This window comes from Drosophila montana, unplaced genomic scaffold (assembly GCF_035044405.1).
Source record: "Drosophila montana isolate Dmon_TW-CO22-7 unplaced genomic scaffold, ASM3504440v1 contig_3319_1, whole genome shotgun sequence".
Classification (NCBI taxonomy): Eukaryota; Metazoa; Arthropoda; class Insecta; order Diptera; family Drosophilidae; genus Drosophila; species Drosophila montana.
Window position 1 is genome coordinate 407156 of NW_026998204.1, and position 17375 is coordinate 424530.

Genomic DNA, 17375 nt, shown 5'->3' on the forward strand with positions numbered 1-17375 from the left:
ATTTTTATGTTGGCCATAAAGTTGCCGCCTGGCCCCTTGTTGGCCTCCGTTGGCATTAGCTTTTGTTTTATTTTATTATGCTGATATTTTGGCTTTCTCTATTCTCATTGTCCTTGTTGTTTTTGTTGTCCTTGCACTAAATCAAAGTGTCGTTTAGCCAGCGGCATGCAAAGCCCGCCTGACCAAGTTTATTGGCATTGATTGTTATGGCCTCATTTCGGTTTTGCATAACAATTAGTCTGGCCAATTTGATTAGCGTTCGCCCATTAAATAATGCACCCGCTTTTTGGTATCGGCATCCAATTTTCAACTGAAATTTGAAAGGCACGAAACGAAAATTAATACAAAAACAAGAAAGGACGCCTATCGGCGGCAAGCCGAAGATTTAATACCCTTAAAGACAATGAGGCGAAGATATCATTTTACAAGAGAGCTTTACTTCCGATCCATTATTTTTACAGGCTTCATATATAATAGAGTAATCCAATTGAATACGACTTTACAGGTGTGCGAGAGAAAACTTAGTATATACACTACCTGCAAGAGGGAGATGGAACTAGGCAAAGCATCATGACAATAGTTTGCATAGAAATGGACATGGCCTCAAAAACCAACTCGTTTGTTTACACGGGTCAAAATATATATACATATAGTATATATGAAGATTTCATGATCATATTATACCCTCTAAAAGCATTCAAAAACAAAAGTTTAGATATAGATAAACAGAAAACAGACAAAAACCGGGCAAGAACTATTTATCCATAATATATTTAAACCCATTTTTTGAAACAATACCCTAATCAATGAAATATAACTTAGCTTTCTCTTAGCACAAATGCCCAAAACTTTATCTAACACCAAATAATACTAATGAATTCTTTAGAAAAAGGCATTTTTGATAATATACAATTTGACATGTTATTAATATTAAAAGAAGTTAAAGAAAACTTCCAAGATATGCATATTTAAGCCGAGCTTTATTAAATACTATGCTAAGCTTATAGAAAGTTTACTATTGTTATAAATATTATAACTATTTGATATAGTTACAGTCATATATGGCCTTCATAGGCGAAGATTCCAACCAGGATTCTTCCCTTTCCAACTCCTAGAATAAAGATTTTCATTTGGACAGCTCGTCTGCCAAGAACGCGCCACATAAACATTTATTTAGTACGAAAAGTAAAGCAAATATTTTCTCAATTTGCAGCAGGTTGCGGTAAGCTTTATGACAAACTCATCAAATACATGTTAGCAGGGTATGCGTCATGTGGACAGACGAGAAAGAGTGAGGAGGGGGGGGGGGGGGGGGGCGGAAAAATGCGAATATCATATAAACGACAGGCGCAATGAACCGCGAGAGTTGCAAGCGGCAAGCGGCAAGCGGCAAGCGGCTAGCTGGAAAATGCACAAGAGACACAAAGAAAATTGCAATAACAATTTGGCACAGACCCGAAAACTTGCTAGAACGCAACAAAAAAAAAAAAACAAAAACAATGTTCGAATTTGTGGAAATTTTTGTTGTTGTTGTTTTTTTTTTGCCTTTATAGCTCGTTATTTGCATAGAAAAATTCAAATTAAACGAAAATGTGCAAAATACTGTGAATGGTTTTATTTGTTTTTGCATACCCTGTAAATAGGTGGAGCAAAGGTATATTGGAGCTGTGCAGATGTTTCTGTAATCAGATATTTTATGCAACCTCTCCTCTTTCTTTCTTAACCGATTAATATCGATTTTCAGAAATTGTAAAAGCTAGAATCGTAGTTGTGGCATTAAACTCTTTAATATTATCTAGACTGTTATCGTATATTATCTTTTATTAAATCTTACGTATGTGAATACAATCGAATTAAAATACAATCGCATAATAAACACAAAAGTTATTTAATAACTAATGCACAGAAATACAGGATATCTACTAGTCGGCTTCGCTGCTACTAAATCACTTTAACTTGTTTTCTGCTTGCTTTGTTATTGCTCTTCTTCTTATAAAAATGCAACAATTGAGAGAAAAAAAAAGAAGCGAAAACTGACATTTGTAGCTCAAATGAGCAGCCGGTCAGGAGGACGGACACAGCAGCAATTGACAAAAGATAACAAAGGCTGAAGCATGCAGAGCAGGGGGGGTGCGGGGTGTATGCTTTATAGAGTGTGCTCAAATTGTTCGTCTAATGACAAAGTAAATTGTTTGCATTTGCACTTCGGCAGCAGCAACAACAACAACAACAACAACAAGAATAAATGCCCAGTGGACTCTCAAGGATCTGTCCATCTCTGAACGCATTTAAGTTGAAAGTTTGCAATTGAATGAATAATGAAATAAGCCCCATTTCGAGTGCCAACCACAAGTGGATGTGCATGTCCAAGCGACGACTTGGTTAAGTTGTCTTCAACACAGCCCGACGGCCAGTACCAATTGCTGTTCATTATTAATATATACCCTGTACAGGTTGGCATTGGGTATATTGCAGTTGTGCATGTAACAGTGAATCGCAGGCCAAACAATCAGACTTTCCATACAAGTTCTTCCAGGCAAGAAGAAGCACAGCAAGTATGTATGTATGTAACGGCAGATCAAGCCTGGCGACAGGGTGTTTTCAAGTCATAGACTTTTCACTCGCTGCTGTTTACTGTTGTTGCTTAATTAAGACGCTGGCGCTTATTTGTCTTAAACGCCCCCCCCCCCCCCTCCTCCTCCACCCACAACAAACCTTTCACAATCATCGTTTATCCACTTAACTTTTGGCCACGCCCCCTGACTTATTGTATTTGCACAGGCACCTTCCAGTCGCCTGGAAGAATGCACAGTGCAAGTCCACCGACAGGCAACAGAAAACAGAAAAAAAGAAAGAAAACAACAACAACTGTCAACAACCGCTGCTGATTGCAGCCTCTTTCCAGTGCGGACTCAAGTGGCATAGTTGGCATTTATGCGCCCCGCTGCAAGCAAACTTTTATTACAACAATGCCGCAAAGTTGCGTACCTCAGATACCCTTTCAAGTTAGCGCACACTTTAAGAAATCCACACACACACAATTTAATGAAAACTTTGCACAATAAGAAAATATCACAACTTTTCGCGGTCACTGCGGCAAATGTACTCAACGCAAGCAGCTATCGATTACTGGCCAATAGTATCGATACTGCGGATGAACGCATGCAGTCGAGGATCGCTTGCACGTGTGTTCACTGGCCGCGTTCATTATTGCGGAGTTTGTGTGTAATTATGAGATATTAATAAATAAAATAATCAATCGCTTGTCTCGTTTTACGTCTCACTACGCATTGAGTTTGTTAATTGTGATTTTAATGTGAACTTTCTGCTGCTTCGTGTCGTACAACAGGCCGTGGCCACAATTATAAACGATAGTTATTGGTTTTCTATCGATACTCAGCTGCTTACATACTCGCGTAATGTTAACCGTAGTTTGTGCGCGTGTTTTTTTTTTTTGTGGTGTTTGTGTAAAATTAATAAATAAAAGTGAATAAGTGCTAGGTAAGTTTCATTTGAATATATTACATATATATTCGCATTGCATAATAGACAAACCATTCATAGTACCCTGTGCGGCTTGTACAAAAAATAAGCATTTTTAAAAGAGTTTCATTTATGCCTTTTGTTTTCGTTCACTTTGGGCTTGGTATTTCATCTTCCCCCCACATGCTGCAATTGCCTTTGTGCCTGTCCGTCATGATGTCTATCTGCATGTCAGTTGCTCTTTTCTTTTTATCGCATTTTTATACCCTGCAAGCATTGCAAATGAGTTAAAAAGGGTATATTGAAATTGCAACAGGCATAAATAGGCAAAATATAATCAGATCGACTCCGATTACTAAAAAATATTTCTCCTATAGAAATGATCCGCAGAAAAGGGAGTAGAGTATAAAAACCGTATCAAGTATATAAGCGTATACTACACATCTGCTATGCACTTGCTAGGGTATTTAATTTTCGGCACGCCAACGATAACTGTTCTTTCGTTATCTTATTTCTTTTGTGCATTATGCCTCTGCATTCGTTGGCAACGCCATTTCTGCAATTTGCACCATTGTCCGCATGCAAATTTCGTTCGGTTGCGGCCCACTGTTTACGGTTCGCAGCACCAACTGTCAACAGTTTTCATAAATCTTCATCCCACTGTGGACATCATCAGCGCTTGGACCTGGGCCTGCACTTGTCTCAAGATACAGTTATCTTAAGTGCTCTAAGTGCAAGCTGTCTGTCTGTTTGCTTTGCTTTGCTTCGGGGTTTCTTTTCGTTTTGTCTTTTCGTTTTTTTCTTCTTCTGTTTTTAGGGAATTCTCTTTGTTTTGTCGGGGGCGTTCGCTTAACTGTTTTTGACATGTTCTCATAGCTAAATAAATTCCCAAAATGCCAGCGAAATTGAATTGCACTCTTTTTTTGCTGTTGTAGTAGGGGTATTCCTGTCAGACAATGCAATTTGTCTTTTGACATTTTCAGTGAAATGTCTGCGGAATGTTTCGGCACTTACTTTCCTTTCGCCCAGCCATTGTGTGTGTGTGTGTGTGTGTGTGTGTTTTTTATTGTCTCGCAGCATTGATATGTTAATCTGAACTTTCACCTTTCGCTGGGGCTTTATTAAGACTTTAAGCAGCGCATAAAAATCAAATTGGTCAAGGCCCTGCGACAGGTCAGCGTGTCAGCGCCTGACACGGCCATTTCTTGTTTCCATAACAATCAAGTTTTATGGTCAACAGCATTAACAAAAGCACACTTTAAGAAAATTAATAGAATTATTCACTTGTAATAAGAAAATATGTCAAAAGGTTGGCTTTACATTTTCTGAGCTTAGTTCAAGTTTCTTTTTAAGCTCGAAATACACAATAATATAAAGGTATTAAGGTTATTTTAAGTGTGCGTATTCTTAAAATAAGTATTTTTAGCTTAAACTTAATTTTTCTAAACAGTTATCGGTGACGTAAGAATTTACATACATACATTATTAAACAAATTTATTTACGAAATACGAAATATTCTTGAAAGTTTAGGATCCGAATTTAGCACTTAGTTTTTCTCTGAGTGTATTCACAGCACAAATCGTCACGGCTTCAAAAGTGCCGTTGCTTGTGGCCATTTGCGAAACCTGTTTTTCTTAATTTATTTGGGTGGGGGATATTTGGACAATGTTTTCACATTCTTAGAACATTTCGCTTGATTGTTCATATGCAAATTAGCCCCTTTGCGACGACGACTCGATCTGCGACTGACCCAAATTGGAGGGCAATAAAATTGGTTGAGTGTGCGGAAATCGGTTTAGTCGCTGACAGAACGGCACGCCCAACGCCCAAATTATGCTGGCCAAATCATTAATATTGGTAATCATCAGCCTGGCAGCATGTAAAGCAGACACACGAAACGGTTTCCAGTGAAAGTCCAGCTAATAGCCAAATCTTTTACAGCTACGGCCCAATTTAGCCAGGTTCCGCGCAAGCACTGGAGACGCGCGGCCGTCCATGGCGCCTTCGATGTGGATGCCTATGCGTACAACAAGCCGATGGTGAATCTGGTGGGACATTTGCCCCGAGCTGGCCACCCGCTGCCCATGGACCAGCTGCTGGAGCAGCTTGCGCAGAGCAGTCGACTCCGGGCCTTGCCAAAGGCGCAATACAGGAATCTCGACCGGGAGTCGTCGCCCCCAAATGGAGAGTCAAGACAATCGGGTGCTGATTTCGGAGGCAGCCTGGAACCGGCGGCATTAGCTGCCCTAAACCGTCAGTTGGCCAAGCTGCAAATGAATTTAAGTACGGATCAAGCGAATATATATTCGCACGAGTTTCACGTGCAAAACAAGGGCAACAGGAAAATTGTGCTAATAAATACGCTGGACAAACCCAAGACAGAGGAAGAGACGGAGCAGGAGCAGCAGCAGGGTCCACTGAATGTTAAATTGGCATTACCTGTGCTCGGCGAGGATGAGGTGGTAACAAAGAAGGTCGATTCCAACAAAATTGTGATGAACACTGAAGCAATTAGCTCTATGAATGCGGAGCAATCCAAAATGGAGGCTATGTCGCAGTCAGCTCAGGAGTCTAAGAAGACCAAAGGGCCAAATGACAGCAAAAAGCGAGCAAATGATGCGACAACAATCGAAATGGAATCAACAGCAACAACAGTTGTCGAGCCAGGACAGCAGCAGCATTTGGAGACTATTGTCAATGCAAAGCAGGAGCAGGATGAGGGACAGCTACAGCAGAAGGTGAAGAAGCAGCAGCTAAAGGTAAAACAGCACCAGGCAGTGGAGGAGGGGCAGCAGCAGGGGGAGATGCCAAGCGAGATGCAGCAGCAGAAGGAAAAGCAACTGCAGCAGGCGCATCAGTTGCAGATGAAGTCAAAGAAGGGTCAGAGCGTTGATGACGTTGCCATTGCCAAGAAACGTGACAGGCCCAATGACAATGATGGCCAAGCAAATCCAGAGACAGAGACCAAGCGACCAACTGGAGCTGGAGCTGGAGCTGTAGCCGGAGCAGCAGATAAGCCTCTTCGTCTGAAGTCCAAGCGCAGGCAAACACAAACAAAAACCAAGATACCAAATGAAATTGATACAAAGCCCAATGCTTCAAGTGATCCACACTCCGACGCTCCAACGAGTACGGCTCGCCCGGCTCCAACTGATGAAAAGCTGACGACTGCCAGAGCAGATGTCAAAGCGCCGGCCATGGCAATCAACAGCCAGGCTGCCACACGCAGGCCAATCCTGAAAAAGGGTAACAAAATGCCCGGCAAGGGCAAAGGGAAGCGTAGGGGCGCTCAACGGCGACCCAGTGCAGCAGCAGCTGCTGATGAGCAGGATATCGAAACTACGACAAATTGGTGGCACATACTACCATATGCGGAAATTAGAAAATTTTTGAATACCATCTATGATAGCATGGCCGACGAGGCGGACGACGAGCGTGCCCAGCGGATATGAGACCGGGTGTGTCCGTGTGTGTCCGTGTGTGTGTGTGTGTGTGTGTGGGCCCAAGCCAAAAGCTAGCTTTTGAAGGTTGGCCAGGGTGTCGGGCAGTCGGGGTGTCGGGGGGTCGGTTGGTCTTGTCCAGCATTGAATTGAATTTCCGCTTGGAGGTTCCTTGTGTTGATTACGACAAGCGAGTATGTAAGTTTTGCGGACTTGGTAATAAAAAATATAAATAAAATATAATCGTAAAAGCGCAACAATGAAAGCTAAAAACTTCTTAAGTTTCCCGTTCAATTTAACAGTTTGTATTCACTTGTATCCTTTTTACGATTGAATGCACAGTAAACAATTTTTGATTGAAATTTAAAAAAGTTATGGGAACCTTAAATTTAAAGCAGCTTGAAAAGTTTTAATAGTTCTGAGTCTGGCCTGGCATGGAGATGAAATAACTCAATTTTATTAAAAATAAAAATTTTAATTCCAAAAATAGTTGAAACAAAATTTTGAACCGTGTCGTTTATATATTTGATAGCTTGTATACACGCGCATCCTTAAGTCAAAAGTTCGCTAATGAATATTTATTTGCGCTTTTATTATTTAATGAATGATTTTTAGCGAGTTTCACTTGCGCTTTCTAACCCATTTCCTGCCACAGCTTAAAGTATGCAAATCTCTTTAATAATAAATAAGCTATTGTGCTTTATTTGTGCGACCTTTACGGCCGGGTTTCTCTCTACGGTCCGAAAGATTTTAAAGCTGTTGCGTTGACAACGCGTTGACTTCATTAAAATGCTGCTTGACAGTTAATTTATTAATATCTAATTAAACAAACAAAAAGACGAGCATAAAGATGGCTTAGTTCACGCCAAATAAAATGTGAATAAAATATACCCTTTAATGGGGTACGTTCATTTTGTCAGCGAGGATCTGAGAACCTATCAAGAGTATATATATTGCTGATCAGCCGAGTCGTTATAGGACATTTCTATGCAAACTAGATGTCCCTTCTGTTAAAGAGAGAATATATGTCGGACCCGACCAAGTCGGGGTATTATATCATAGAAATTATCGGTGAAAACTTCTTGTATGAACAACTTTTTTGTTTTTCAAAATATCTTTTCCAAACTGGGCATAAGTATTTAATAAATTGTAATATGTATGTAGATTCATATTTAATCTAATATGTTTATAGATTCAAACTATTATATATATCTATATATATATATATAGATTCGTATCAACATCGGACTACTTTATGATACAATTGTTATTGGAAAAATCTTTCATTTTTTTTAGCTTTTCAAGATATCTACAACAAACTCATAAGCCACTTTTATGTCTACAAGTGTATTTAATCTTCGGCTTGCCACAAAGAGCTTCTCATTCTTGTTTTGGTTTAGTTTTTTTTTTTGGCCCAGGTCAGCAGCTGTGACACGCGCCCGGTCACGGGTTAAAGTTGAAAGCGGTCGAACGGCTTCCAGTTGGCGCTTGGCGTGAATTGGACATTAATGAGCTAATAGTCTTTATTTATCGTGTGATCGCCTCCGGGCTACTCGGCTACTGAATAGCTGGCAACTATCATGAATTAAGTGGCCTTTTTTGTTTTTTATTTACTTTTTATTAGCTTGTTTTGATTTATTGAATTTAAGCAGCCGTAGCGGTACTTTTGAACTTGGCTTATTGTTTACATAAGCATTTTGAGCAGACGCTTTCTTTTCCTTGACTTTGACTTTGGTTTTGCTTTTGCTTTTGGCCTGGGCCTGGGCCTGGCCACCGTCTCCACCTGCGCAAAGATGAGCAGTTCGTGGTTGTTGTTGACGCCGGGCACCGCAAAGCTGAGCAGCGGCAGGTCTGGGGCTTCAATTGAAGAAGCACTGCCAGTGCCAGCGGCTGGCCGCGTCACCACCTCCACCTCCGCCTCCTCGCCTGCAGCTCCGTGGTTGCTGGGCAGCTCCACACGGAATGGATGGCCCTCGTACAGATGCAGCTGCCAGTCGCAGAGCTGCGGCATCAGCTGGCAACGGGCTGTCGCATTGCCAGCGATGAGCGCCACCTGGTCGTAGCTTAATTGCGGTATTTGCTGCAGTGCCTCGAGGCTGGGCGGGGCAACAGCTTCGCTGCGTATGGCCAATTGTATAAGCAGCCAAAATAAAGTTCCACGTAATGCGCACATGGCGTTTGCGACACCTTCGGCTAAGTACCGTACCAGCTGCTCTCGCGGCTCGATTCCGACTGGCAAATAGTTTCAACTGTGCTGAAACCCCAACAAAAACCCGTTCGAACTCGTTCAAGAGAGGTTTATGAAAATGAAAGTCTATGAGATTTGAACTCTTGAACTTAAGAAAGACCTAATTAATATCTACGCATACCTTATCAAAGTTATGTGAGATACATGGAATATGTTTTAACTTTCCTATGAATCATTTTACCTTACTCTGCATTGCCAGTGTTAAAAAGCTGCTTAAACTCCCAGCACGCGCTCAACAGCAAGTTAACTAAAAATGGATAATTTGATGCTGGAGTTGAACCGTCAACTGCTCGCTCGTTAGTCCGACGCGCAGAAATTTAGCCAAGTTATCTAATGTGCATAATTACTTGTTTTCATATTTTATTATATTTCATATATGATAGCGACTTCTTGGAACTAAACTAATGTTGGATGCTTTTCGCTTAGCCTTAGGTGTTATTATATAAATTTTATTCTTGCTGTGTTTTCGCTGACTCTTATATCTGCGTGTGGGTCTCAATGTGTGCCTGAACGGTCGTTTGGTAGTTGTAGCTGGAGCTATCAATATTAGTGGATTGCCATTGCCGTCGGTTAGTTCCATAAAGTGCGCCTCGTCGGGCTGATCGCAGAGCTTGGGATGATAATGGCACAGCGAGGTCACAGATTGCGGTCGCGATTTGAGGGACAACTGTTGCTCCGGCTTGAGCTCAGCTTCTGGTGCACTATAATCGTCAGCGAAGTTCGATACGATATATTCCCGGACAGGTTGGTTGGTTGTGATGATGGTGATAGGAGGCGATGTGCTTGTAGGAGACGGTGTGCTTGTAGGAGGAGATGTGCTTGTAGGAGTCGGTGTGCTTGAAGGAGGCGGTGTGCTTGTTGGAGGCGACGCCGTGGTTACGGGTGCTGTTGTGGTGGTTGAAGTTGTAGTGGCAGGAGTTGTGCTTGAGGTAGTTGTAGAGACCGTCGTTGTAGTGGCAGCCGCTGTTGTACTAGTCAGAGGTCTTCTTGTGGTCGTCGTGGGTCTAGGTCTGCGTGTGGGTCTTGGTCGGGGTCTAGGTCTGGGTGGCGGACGCGGCCAAGGCAAGTATTCCACATACGGCGGATTATGGTAATAGTAGTTCTCCCAATAGTTGTTATAGTAATCATCGATGGCAGCAGGATCCACTTTCTGTCTGCGTACCTTCTGCTTCTTGTGCGGTGCACTAAATGCGTTCGTTATGCGCGAATACAAATCGCTTATATCCCAACCTGGAATATTCATTCTCAACTGGCTGCGATCAACATTTGACAGGCTCCAAGCGGGCGCCGCCAACAAGAGCCAAAGACACGCCTGACTTATAAACATCACAAGCAAACTCTATAGTAATCGATTGGGATAGTGCTACAAGACGCGCCTAAGTCAGAACTTAACTGACAGCGACTAAAGCCAAGTGCTTTTATATGGACGGAGTTAACCCGAAATGAAACAAGTCGCATGCCGATGATTGATGGTTGCCCAAGGCGACACTTCATATTCAAACGCATCAAGAAAACTTTATTAGGTTTGACAATAAATTAAAAACAATACACGACGATTATCACTTGTTTAAACCACGACCACCGCTGTGCAGATTAACACCAATGGCTTAGGGTTTCCACTTCAAAAAGATATCTTCATTTGGAATATTATTCAGTGTGTAGGAATTTACCGTGCTGTAGTGGGTTGTCTGCAAGCTCTCGAATAGAAACTACACATAAATGAGAATAGATCTTTCTGCGCTAACTGTGACTTGCTCCTGAAATCATTTTCAGAATTCCCTTTTTCATTTAATCCATGCGGAATAGGCGTTGTTTGTGAGCGACTGGAAACCCTGCGAAATTCCGGCGTTTTTTGAGTTGTCTGTTGGGTTGTTGAAGTTGTTGGCGTAGGATGAGAGGATTTTTTCGGTATGTGCACAGTTCGCTTTGCATAAACTGGCACAGGATAGATCCAGTAAGGATAAGATGGATATTGGTTGTAAGATTGTCCATGTGATTGAACCTGGCTTTCACTCAATAACCTGGTGATTTCAGTTGGTCTTCTAAATGTGGGTTCTGTTGGATTTGTTGAAGGTGTCGCTTGAGATGTTGAAGTTGTTGGAGGTCTTCTAGGAGGTTTCTCTGTTGGAGTTGTAGGAGCAATATTTGTTAAAGGAGGTGTTGCTGAGGATGTCGGACCTTACGTTTTGCATAGACTGGCACAGGGTAAAACCCAGGTCGTTTCATAGGTGGTGGAAGTATCGCATGATAAATATATCCATTATTATTATAAGCCAACTCATTGCCAGATGTATGCCATGTCACCACTTTAGGGAGTATTCCAACTGGCTCTGCACAAGCAGCTGTAGTCAACATTATGAAAAGGTAACCGAGACTGTGAAGCATTTTCTTTTTTGTATCACTTTCTTCGACAACCACCGACAAGCGCTGCATCGCATTTAAAACTAAACTGAACCCAAGCCGGTGCAACAGATTTTATACAGAAATGCGACCAGGTCGACGGCTCAACGGCTTATTGGTTTATTTTATCTAAATTCAGCTGGCTTTGATTTAAAAATACAATTAAAGAGCTTTCTAGACTAATGAGGCCAGCTGTTGGCTTTAGAGCAGGTCACTTAATATATCGTTTGGGTACGATCAAGTAAGTCTTTAGGCGTTTCCTTGAAGCTTTTCTGGGCATTGGTGTGGTTGATTTTCGAGTAATCTGCGTGGTCTCTGTTACCGGTGGCTCGGTAGGATTAGGTGTAGTCGTGGGTTCCGTTGGATTTGTTGTAGGCTCTGTGGTTGTTGGAGTTGGGTGAGTTGTATGTGGAGGATGGGTTGGACGTGTGGTGTGGGGCGGCCAAGTTGGGTTGGGTGGAATCGGATATACTGGCACGGGTGGGTGAGGTGGAATCGGATATACTGGCACGGGTGGTGGATAATATATCCAAGGTGGTGGATAATAGTTCTCGTTCTCGTAATTATTCGACTCCTTCTCTTTATCGTCAAACAAATGTAATCTTATCGTTGTTCCTTTGATGATGTCCATTAGGCGCGTGTAAGAATCGCTTAGGTCCAGTACGGGTAGCTTCAGTCTATATTCACCGATGTTAAGAGATATGCCCGTAGATGTGCCAGCTGCTAGCAGCAATAAGCACAGATTATAAGCTAACATTTTGTCCAGATGCCAACTGCGACTGGACTGAGCTTCAACGGCGACAGTTCACTGTGATTTTATACAGTTGCTCCATTTACAGACAAAGGCATGCAAACTAATCGACTGATCATAACTTAACATCTTCTGTTTTATTGCTCTTAATCGTAGATAAATTCAAATTCTATTCATTATCATTACAAGTATTCATAAAGTTAATACATGCATAAGGCTTAAACGACTTTCTAGTCGAATGAGCTTAAGCGCGTGCGGCTGTGCTTTGACGTAGACTCTTCCATGAAATTGAAACGAATTAGCTCAATAGGGTTTAGTTAATCTCTGTGTGTGTTCTGCTTTGGTTGGGGTGCCACTAAGATTAAAGGTTGACCAAATTCGTCAGTCACTTTGACCAAAAGCGTATCATCGGGCTGGCCACACAGACATGGACTAAAAGCGCATATCAACGAGGCTGGATGTGGCGCTAAATCGACCTTGTCTTCATGTATTGGAGTCTTCTTTTGGTCTATATCTAGCTGAGTCTCAGAAGCTGAGGTCTTCCCCAACTGCTGCGTAGGTTGATCATAGCTCTTTAAATTTTTAGTTTCCTGGGTTGGGTTTGTTACCGGCGCTTGAGTTGTAGTTGATCCATGTTAGCGGATCATAGTAATAGTTGTGATTGTAATCGCTCAGATCTTCCAGTTTTTTTCTATACATAGACCATCGGCTCGATGTGCCTCTAAATTCATTCACTACGCGTGAGTAGCTTTGACTTAGATCCCAAACAGGTAATTGGACAGTATATTCAACGGTCTTAAGCGATATACCCCATGCCGTACCGGCTGCTATCAGTATCAAGATCACGGAGTTCAACAACATTTTGGGTGTTTAATTTTCTCCTGTTGACTGCGCAGCTGAGACTTTGACTTGATAATGAGCTGATGTTGTCGAAACTCAAAAGATTTTATACAGATCTAGCAACCGATACCAACTATTCCGAGAGATAATCGCTTTATATTATATTTATTTATATTTGGTTAAATTAAAAAGTGTCATATAATAAATTACAAATCATTTTACTATCTTATTTTGCCAATCACAAACTTGAGAAACTTTCTAGTCTAGTGATCTGCAGTCGAGTTAACTTGGCTAAACCTGAGTCGGGCTCGGCCTGGCTTTGTAGTAGGTGTAGCCCGGACGAGCGCCCACGAGGCGGCGTCGCAGCGGCTTATGGTTGGGTGTTAACAATATCAAAGGCCTTCCATTTGTGTCACTTAGTCGCACAAATTGCGTTTGGGGTTCTATAGTAACAGCAGGATGTTCAGCATCGTTCTGAACATCAGCGAAGCTATCATCATCATTATTGGGTGAAAACACATCATCCTCGGCCTGGTTTACAGGAGTTCGAATTCTAAAACTATCCAGTTTGTCGTTCACAAGACGGGGTACTGTATTCGGCAGAGCTGTCGAGGTTGAAACATCTGGTGAAGTGGGCAATGCCGTGGAGGTCGTCAACCCTGGAATTGCTGGTGAGGTAGTTGGCAATGCAGTGGAGGTGGATATCGCTGGTGAGGTGGTTGGTAATGCAGTTGAGGTGGGAATCGCTGTTGAGGTAGTTGGCAATGCAGTCGAGGTGGACATCGCTGGTGAGGTAGTTGGCAATGCAGTCGAGGTGGAAATAGCTGTTGAAGTAGTTGGCAATGCAGTTGAGGTGGACATCGCTGGTGAGGTAGTTGGCAATGCAGTCGAGGTGGGAATATCTGTTGAGGTAGTTGGCAATGCAGTTGAGGTGGACATCGCTGGTAAGGTAGTTGGCAATGCAGTCGAGGTGGGAATAGCTGTTGAGGTAGTTGGCAATGCAGTCGAGGTGGGAATAGCTGTTGAGGTAGGAATTGCTGTCGAAGTTGTTGGTGTTCCAGTGGATGTTGGAATAGCTGTTGAAGTAGTTGGCGTTCCAGTGGATGTTGGAATAGCTGTTGAAGTAGTTGGCGTTCCAGTGGATGTTGGAATAGCTGTCGAAGTTGTTGGTGTTCCAGTGGATGTTGGAATAGCTGTCGATGTAGTTGGCATGGCAGTTGTGGGTCTTGTAGTGGGCCTCGTAGTTGGCCTTACAGTGGGCCTCGTAGTTGGCCTTGTAGGCCGACTGTTAGCTAAACTAAGCTGATACAGGTAATAATTGTAGGCAGCCAAATTGTTGTAGTAATTATAGTAATTCCAATAATCATTGTAAAAGTTATCCGCATTGTATAAATCGAAGTTGTAGTTTTGAGTTGCCTGTTCCTGTTCCTTTTGCTCTTGTTGTTGTTGCTGCTTCTTAGTTCCAGTTATTTGGTTATAAATATCGCGTATATTCCATACTGGGACCTTTATTTGTAACTCAGCCCAAACAGGGCCGGCCAGCACCAGTAAAAGCCAAACGCGATTAATTAACATATTTGTAAAAAAAATTTTATTCAACGGCGACTTCACGTCTTAGCACCGCGTGCAGAACTGAACTGTCCAAAGCGTAGCTCGACTGCTTATATATATATGTGAACGTCCAACTTGATAGACTTTGACTATGACTACAATAAAAACAATTTGTAAGCAACTCAACTTTATGGGCTTAGGCGATAAGCAGGCCGAGTTAGAACGAACCTTTGCTGATTATCGCCAAAATAAATACGAGAGCTGCGATCGGCACAAACCAAACTCTAGATAGCGTACAGCTGTTGTGGTCTATAGTAGCTGTAGACCGGCAGAGCTACAGCTACTGCTGCTGTTCGTGTTGGCTGCTGCAGCGTTTTATTCGAATACCTCGAATCAGTTAAGTGCTGATTATTATCCAGCTCGTACTTGATGCGTGAACCATTCTTAAAGTCTATGTAATCGTAGTCGGGGTCATTGTCATTGCCGCTATCATCATGGCTCGCCAGCTGTGCCTCCTTTTCAACGGCTGCCGGCGGCGGCGCCTTGGTGGTCTGTGCGGCCATCACCTGCTGCAGCAGGTCCGCCAGCACAGCTGGCTGTATGGTGGGGCCGGTTCCTCCTCCGTTGGCGGCCATCGATTGTAGGCCCTGCAGCACGCCCTGAATGAACTGTTCACGTATCTGGGCATTGGCATCTGGACTAGCATCGTTCTGTGGCGGCGCATCGGCAGCCACCTGAGGTGGCATACGTGTTATCGTGGCCTCATCTTGTGCTCGTCTTATGGGAATGCCGGGCAACACGCCGCCGCCGCCGCCGCCGACTCCGACACCGCCGCCGACAGCCACGTCCAGCTGTGGCAAGGCCAACGGATTGCCGAGCAGCAGCAGCAGCAGAGGCAAGGTCGTGCGCGGCTGTATCCGTTCCATCTCCACCTGCCCAGGCTGGGCATGGACGGCCGCCCAGAGCGTGGTCAGAGCAATAATTTGGAGCGCAGCTTGTGGTTTCATATCGGTTGCGAGTTCGCTGACCAACTAAGTGAAGCTGGAAGCGGTTTTGCATATTTAGCGAGCTCCGAGCTCCGAGCTCCACATAAATGCTAATGGCGCGGATAAACAGAGCAGACAGGTGAAATCTTTTATAAATTTCACCCGGACAAAGAAAAAACGCCAAGCAACTCATAAATGTGGTCTTTCAGTCATTTATTTACACACTAACTAATTAATAAATAATTCGCTTCGATCGATGCTTAGCCAGTCGCTGCTTTTTGCGGCGAGACTTTAGTTTTCTGTCCGGCTGGAACTTGGTCTTGGTCTTTGGCTTGTAGCCGGCATTTGCCTGGCGCCACAAGTCATCGTCGCCATCGCCATAATCGGCCTCATCTATATCAGCATACTCATCGATGCCATAATCGTCAGCCTCGTCGTATTCATTGGCCAAGCCCAAGCCGTCCTCCTGCTCCTCGTCATAATCCTCGTAGGCCAGCTGCTGCTGCTGCGACTGCCTTTGCAGCCATTGTCGATAGGGCGCAAAGTCTGCATAGAGCTGGCTGCGGCCATCATTAAAATCGGCATTGTGCAGCTCATAGCCGCGCCTGCGATAGCCTCTGCGTATCGCCTCATTGTTTAGATTCACATAATTGTAATAATTGGGCGCTGCGAAGCCAGCATTTGGGTTGTAGACGGGCTGTGGCAGCACCTGCACGCCGGGCAGGCTATTGTAATTGCTTGAGCCATAGATTTGAGCATAATCAGGATAGCCGTAGCCATAGCCATAGCCATAACCAGAACCGGAGCCATGCTCATCAGCATGTCCGTGAGCATGAACATGAGCATGTGCGGGAACTGGTCCTGGTCCCGGTCCCGGACCCGGACCCGGACCCGGTCCATAGGCATAACCAAAGCCGCCGAACAATTGCTGTCCGTTTGGCTGATTGGGTATTTGTACGTTGAGAACTTGATTGCTGCGCTGTATTTCACTGGCAGGATCATAATATCCGTTGAGAGGATATGGCACAACAACAACAGGTTGAGGTGCTGGCTCTTGCCTTTGTCCAACAGCTTCTTCCGGCTTGACTTCCATCATCTCGACGGGCTTCTCTTTGGTTGTGTTGAAGAGTCGACTGTAGAGTCTGCCCAGATTGATGAGCGGCACTTCATTATAGATCCGTGTGAAATTAATGCTCGGCAGATCCAGCACCAGCCTATTGTGATCCGCTTCACGTAGCTCCTGTTGCGCCCAAACCCCATTTGTGGCCGTTGCCAGCGTTATAGCCAGCAGGAGCAGCAGCTCCAGCTGCTGGCGAATTGACATCTTGAAAGCGTTCACTGATCGTCACTGACTGACCCGAGTTAACAAGCTGGCCCTGCCTTTTATAACATGCCGTTGACTACATTTCTGCCCATATTTTGGGATTTTTTTTTAACTCGCACTCGATTTGCATAAATAATTGACAAATTAGCCAATTAAAATTGATTTCTTTGATTTAATTTGCGGCTGACGTCACGCCTCCTTTCAAAAAGAATTAAATCAACAGAACTCGGGTCACGCCCTAAATAATTAATTTGCATTTCGATCAGAACAAAAATACTTTCAGGGGTTAAAATTTTTAACTTTTTATTATCTCCTTATATATATATTTATATATATTTTTTTTTATTTTTT

At 43.3% G+C, this 17375-nt stretch overlaps 2 protein-coding genes across 2 annotated transcripts; one reads left to right on the top strand and one right to left on the bottom strand.

The window, feature by feature from the left end:
• Window positions 1–5317: 5317 nt before the first annotated feature.
• On the top strand, window positions 5318–6936 carry LOC135434386 (uncharacterized). The gene is made up of 2 exons (XM_064690958.1): window positions 5318–5363; window positions 5426–6936. Exons 1-2 carry the CDS (start codon window positions 5318–5320, stop codon window positions 6934–6936), a joined length of 1557 nt encoding a protein of 518 aa, XP_064547028.1.
• A 6645-nt stretch (window positions 6937–13581) lies between these two features.
• Window positions 13582–14738, bottom strand: LOC135434388 (TBC1 domain family member 5 homolog A-like). Its single transcript, XM_064690959.1, has 3 exons — window positions 14664–14738; window positions 13918–14448; window positions 13582–13839 (listed from the first exon to the last, which is right to left on the bottom strand). Exons 1-3 carry the CDS (start codon window positions 14736–14738, stop codon window positions 13723–13725), a joined length of 723 nt encoding a protein of 240 aa, XP_064547029.1. The 3' UTR covers window positions 13582–13722.
• Window positions 14739–17375: the final 2637 nt, after the last annotated feature.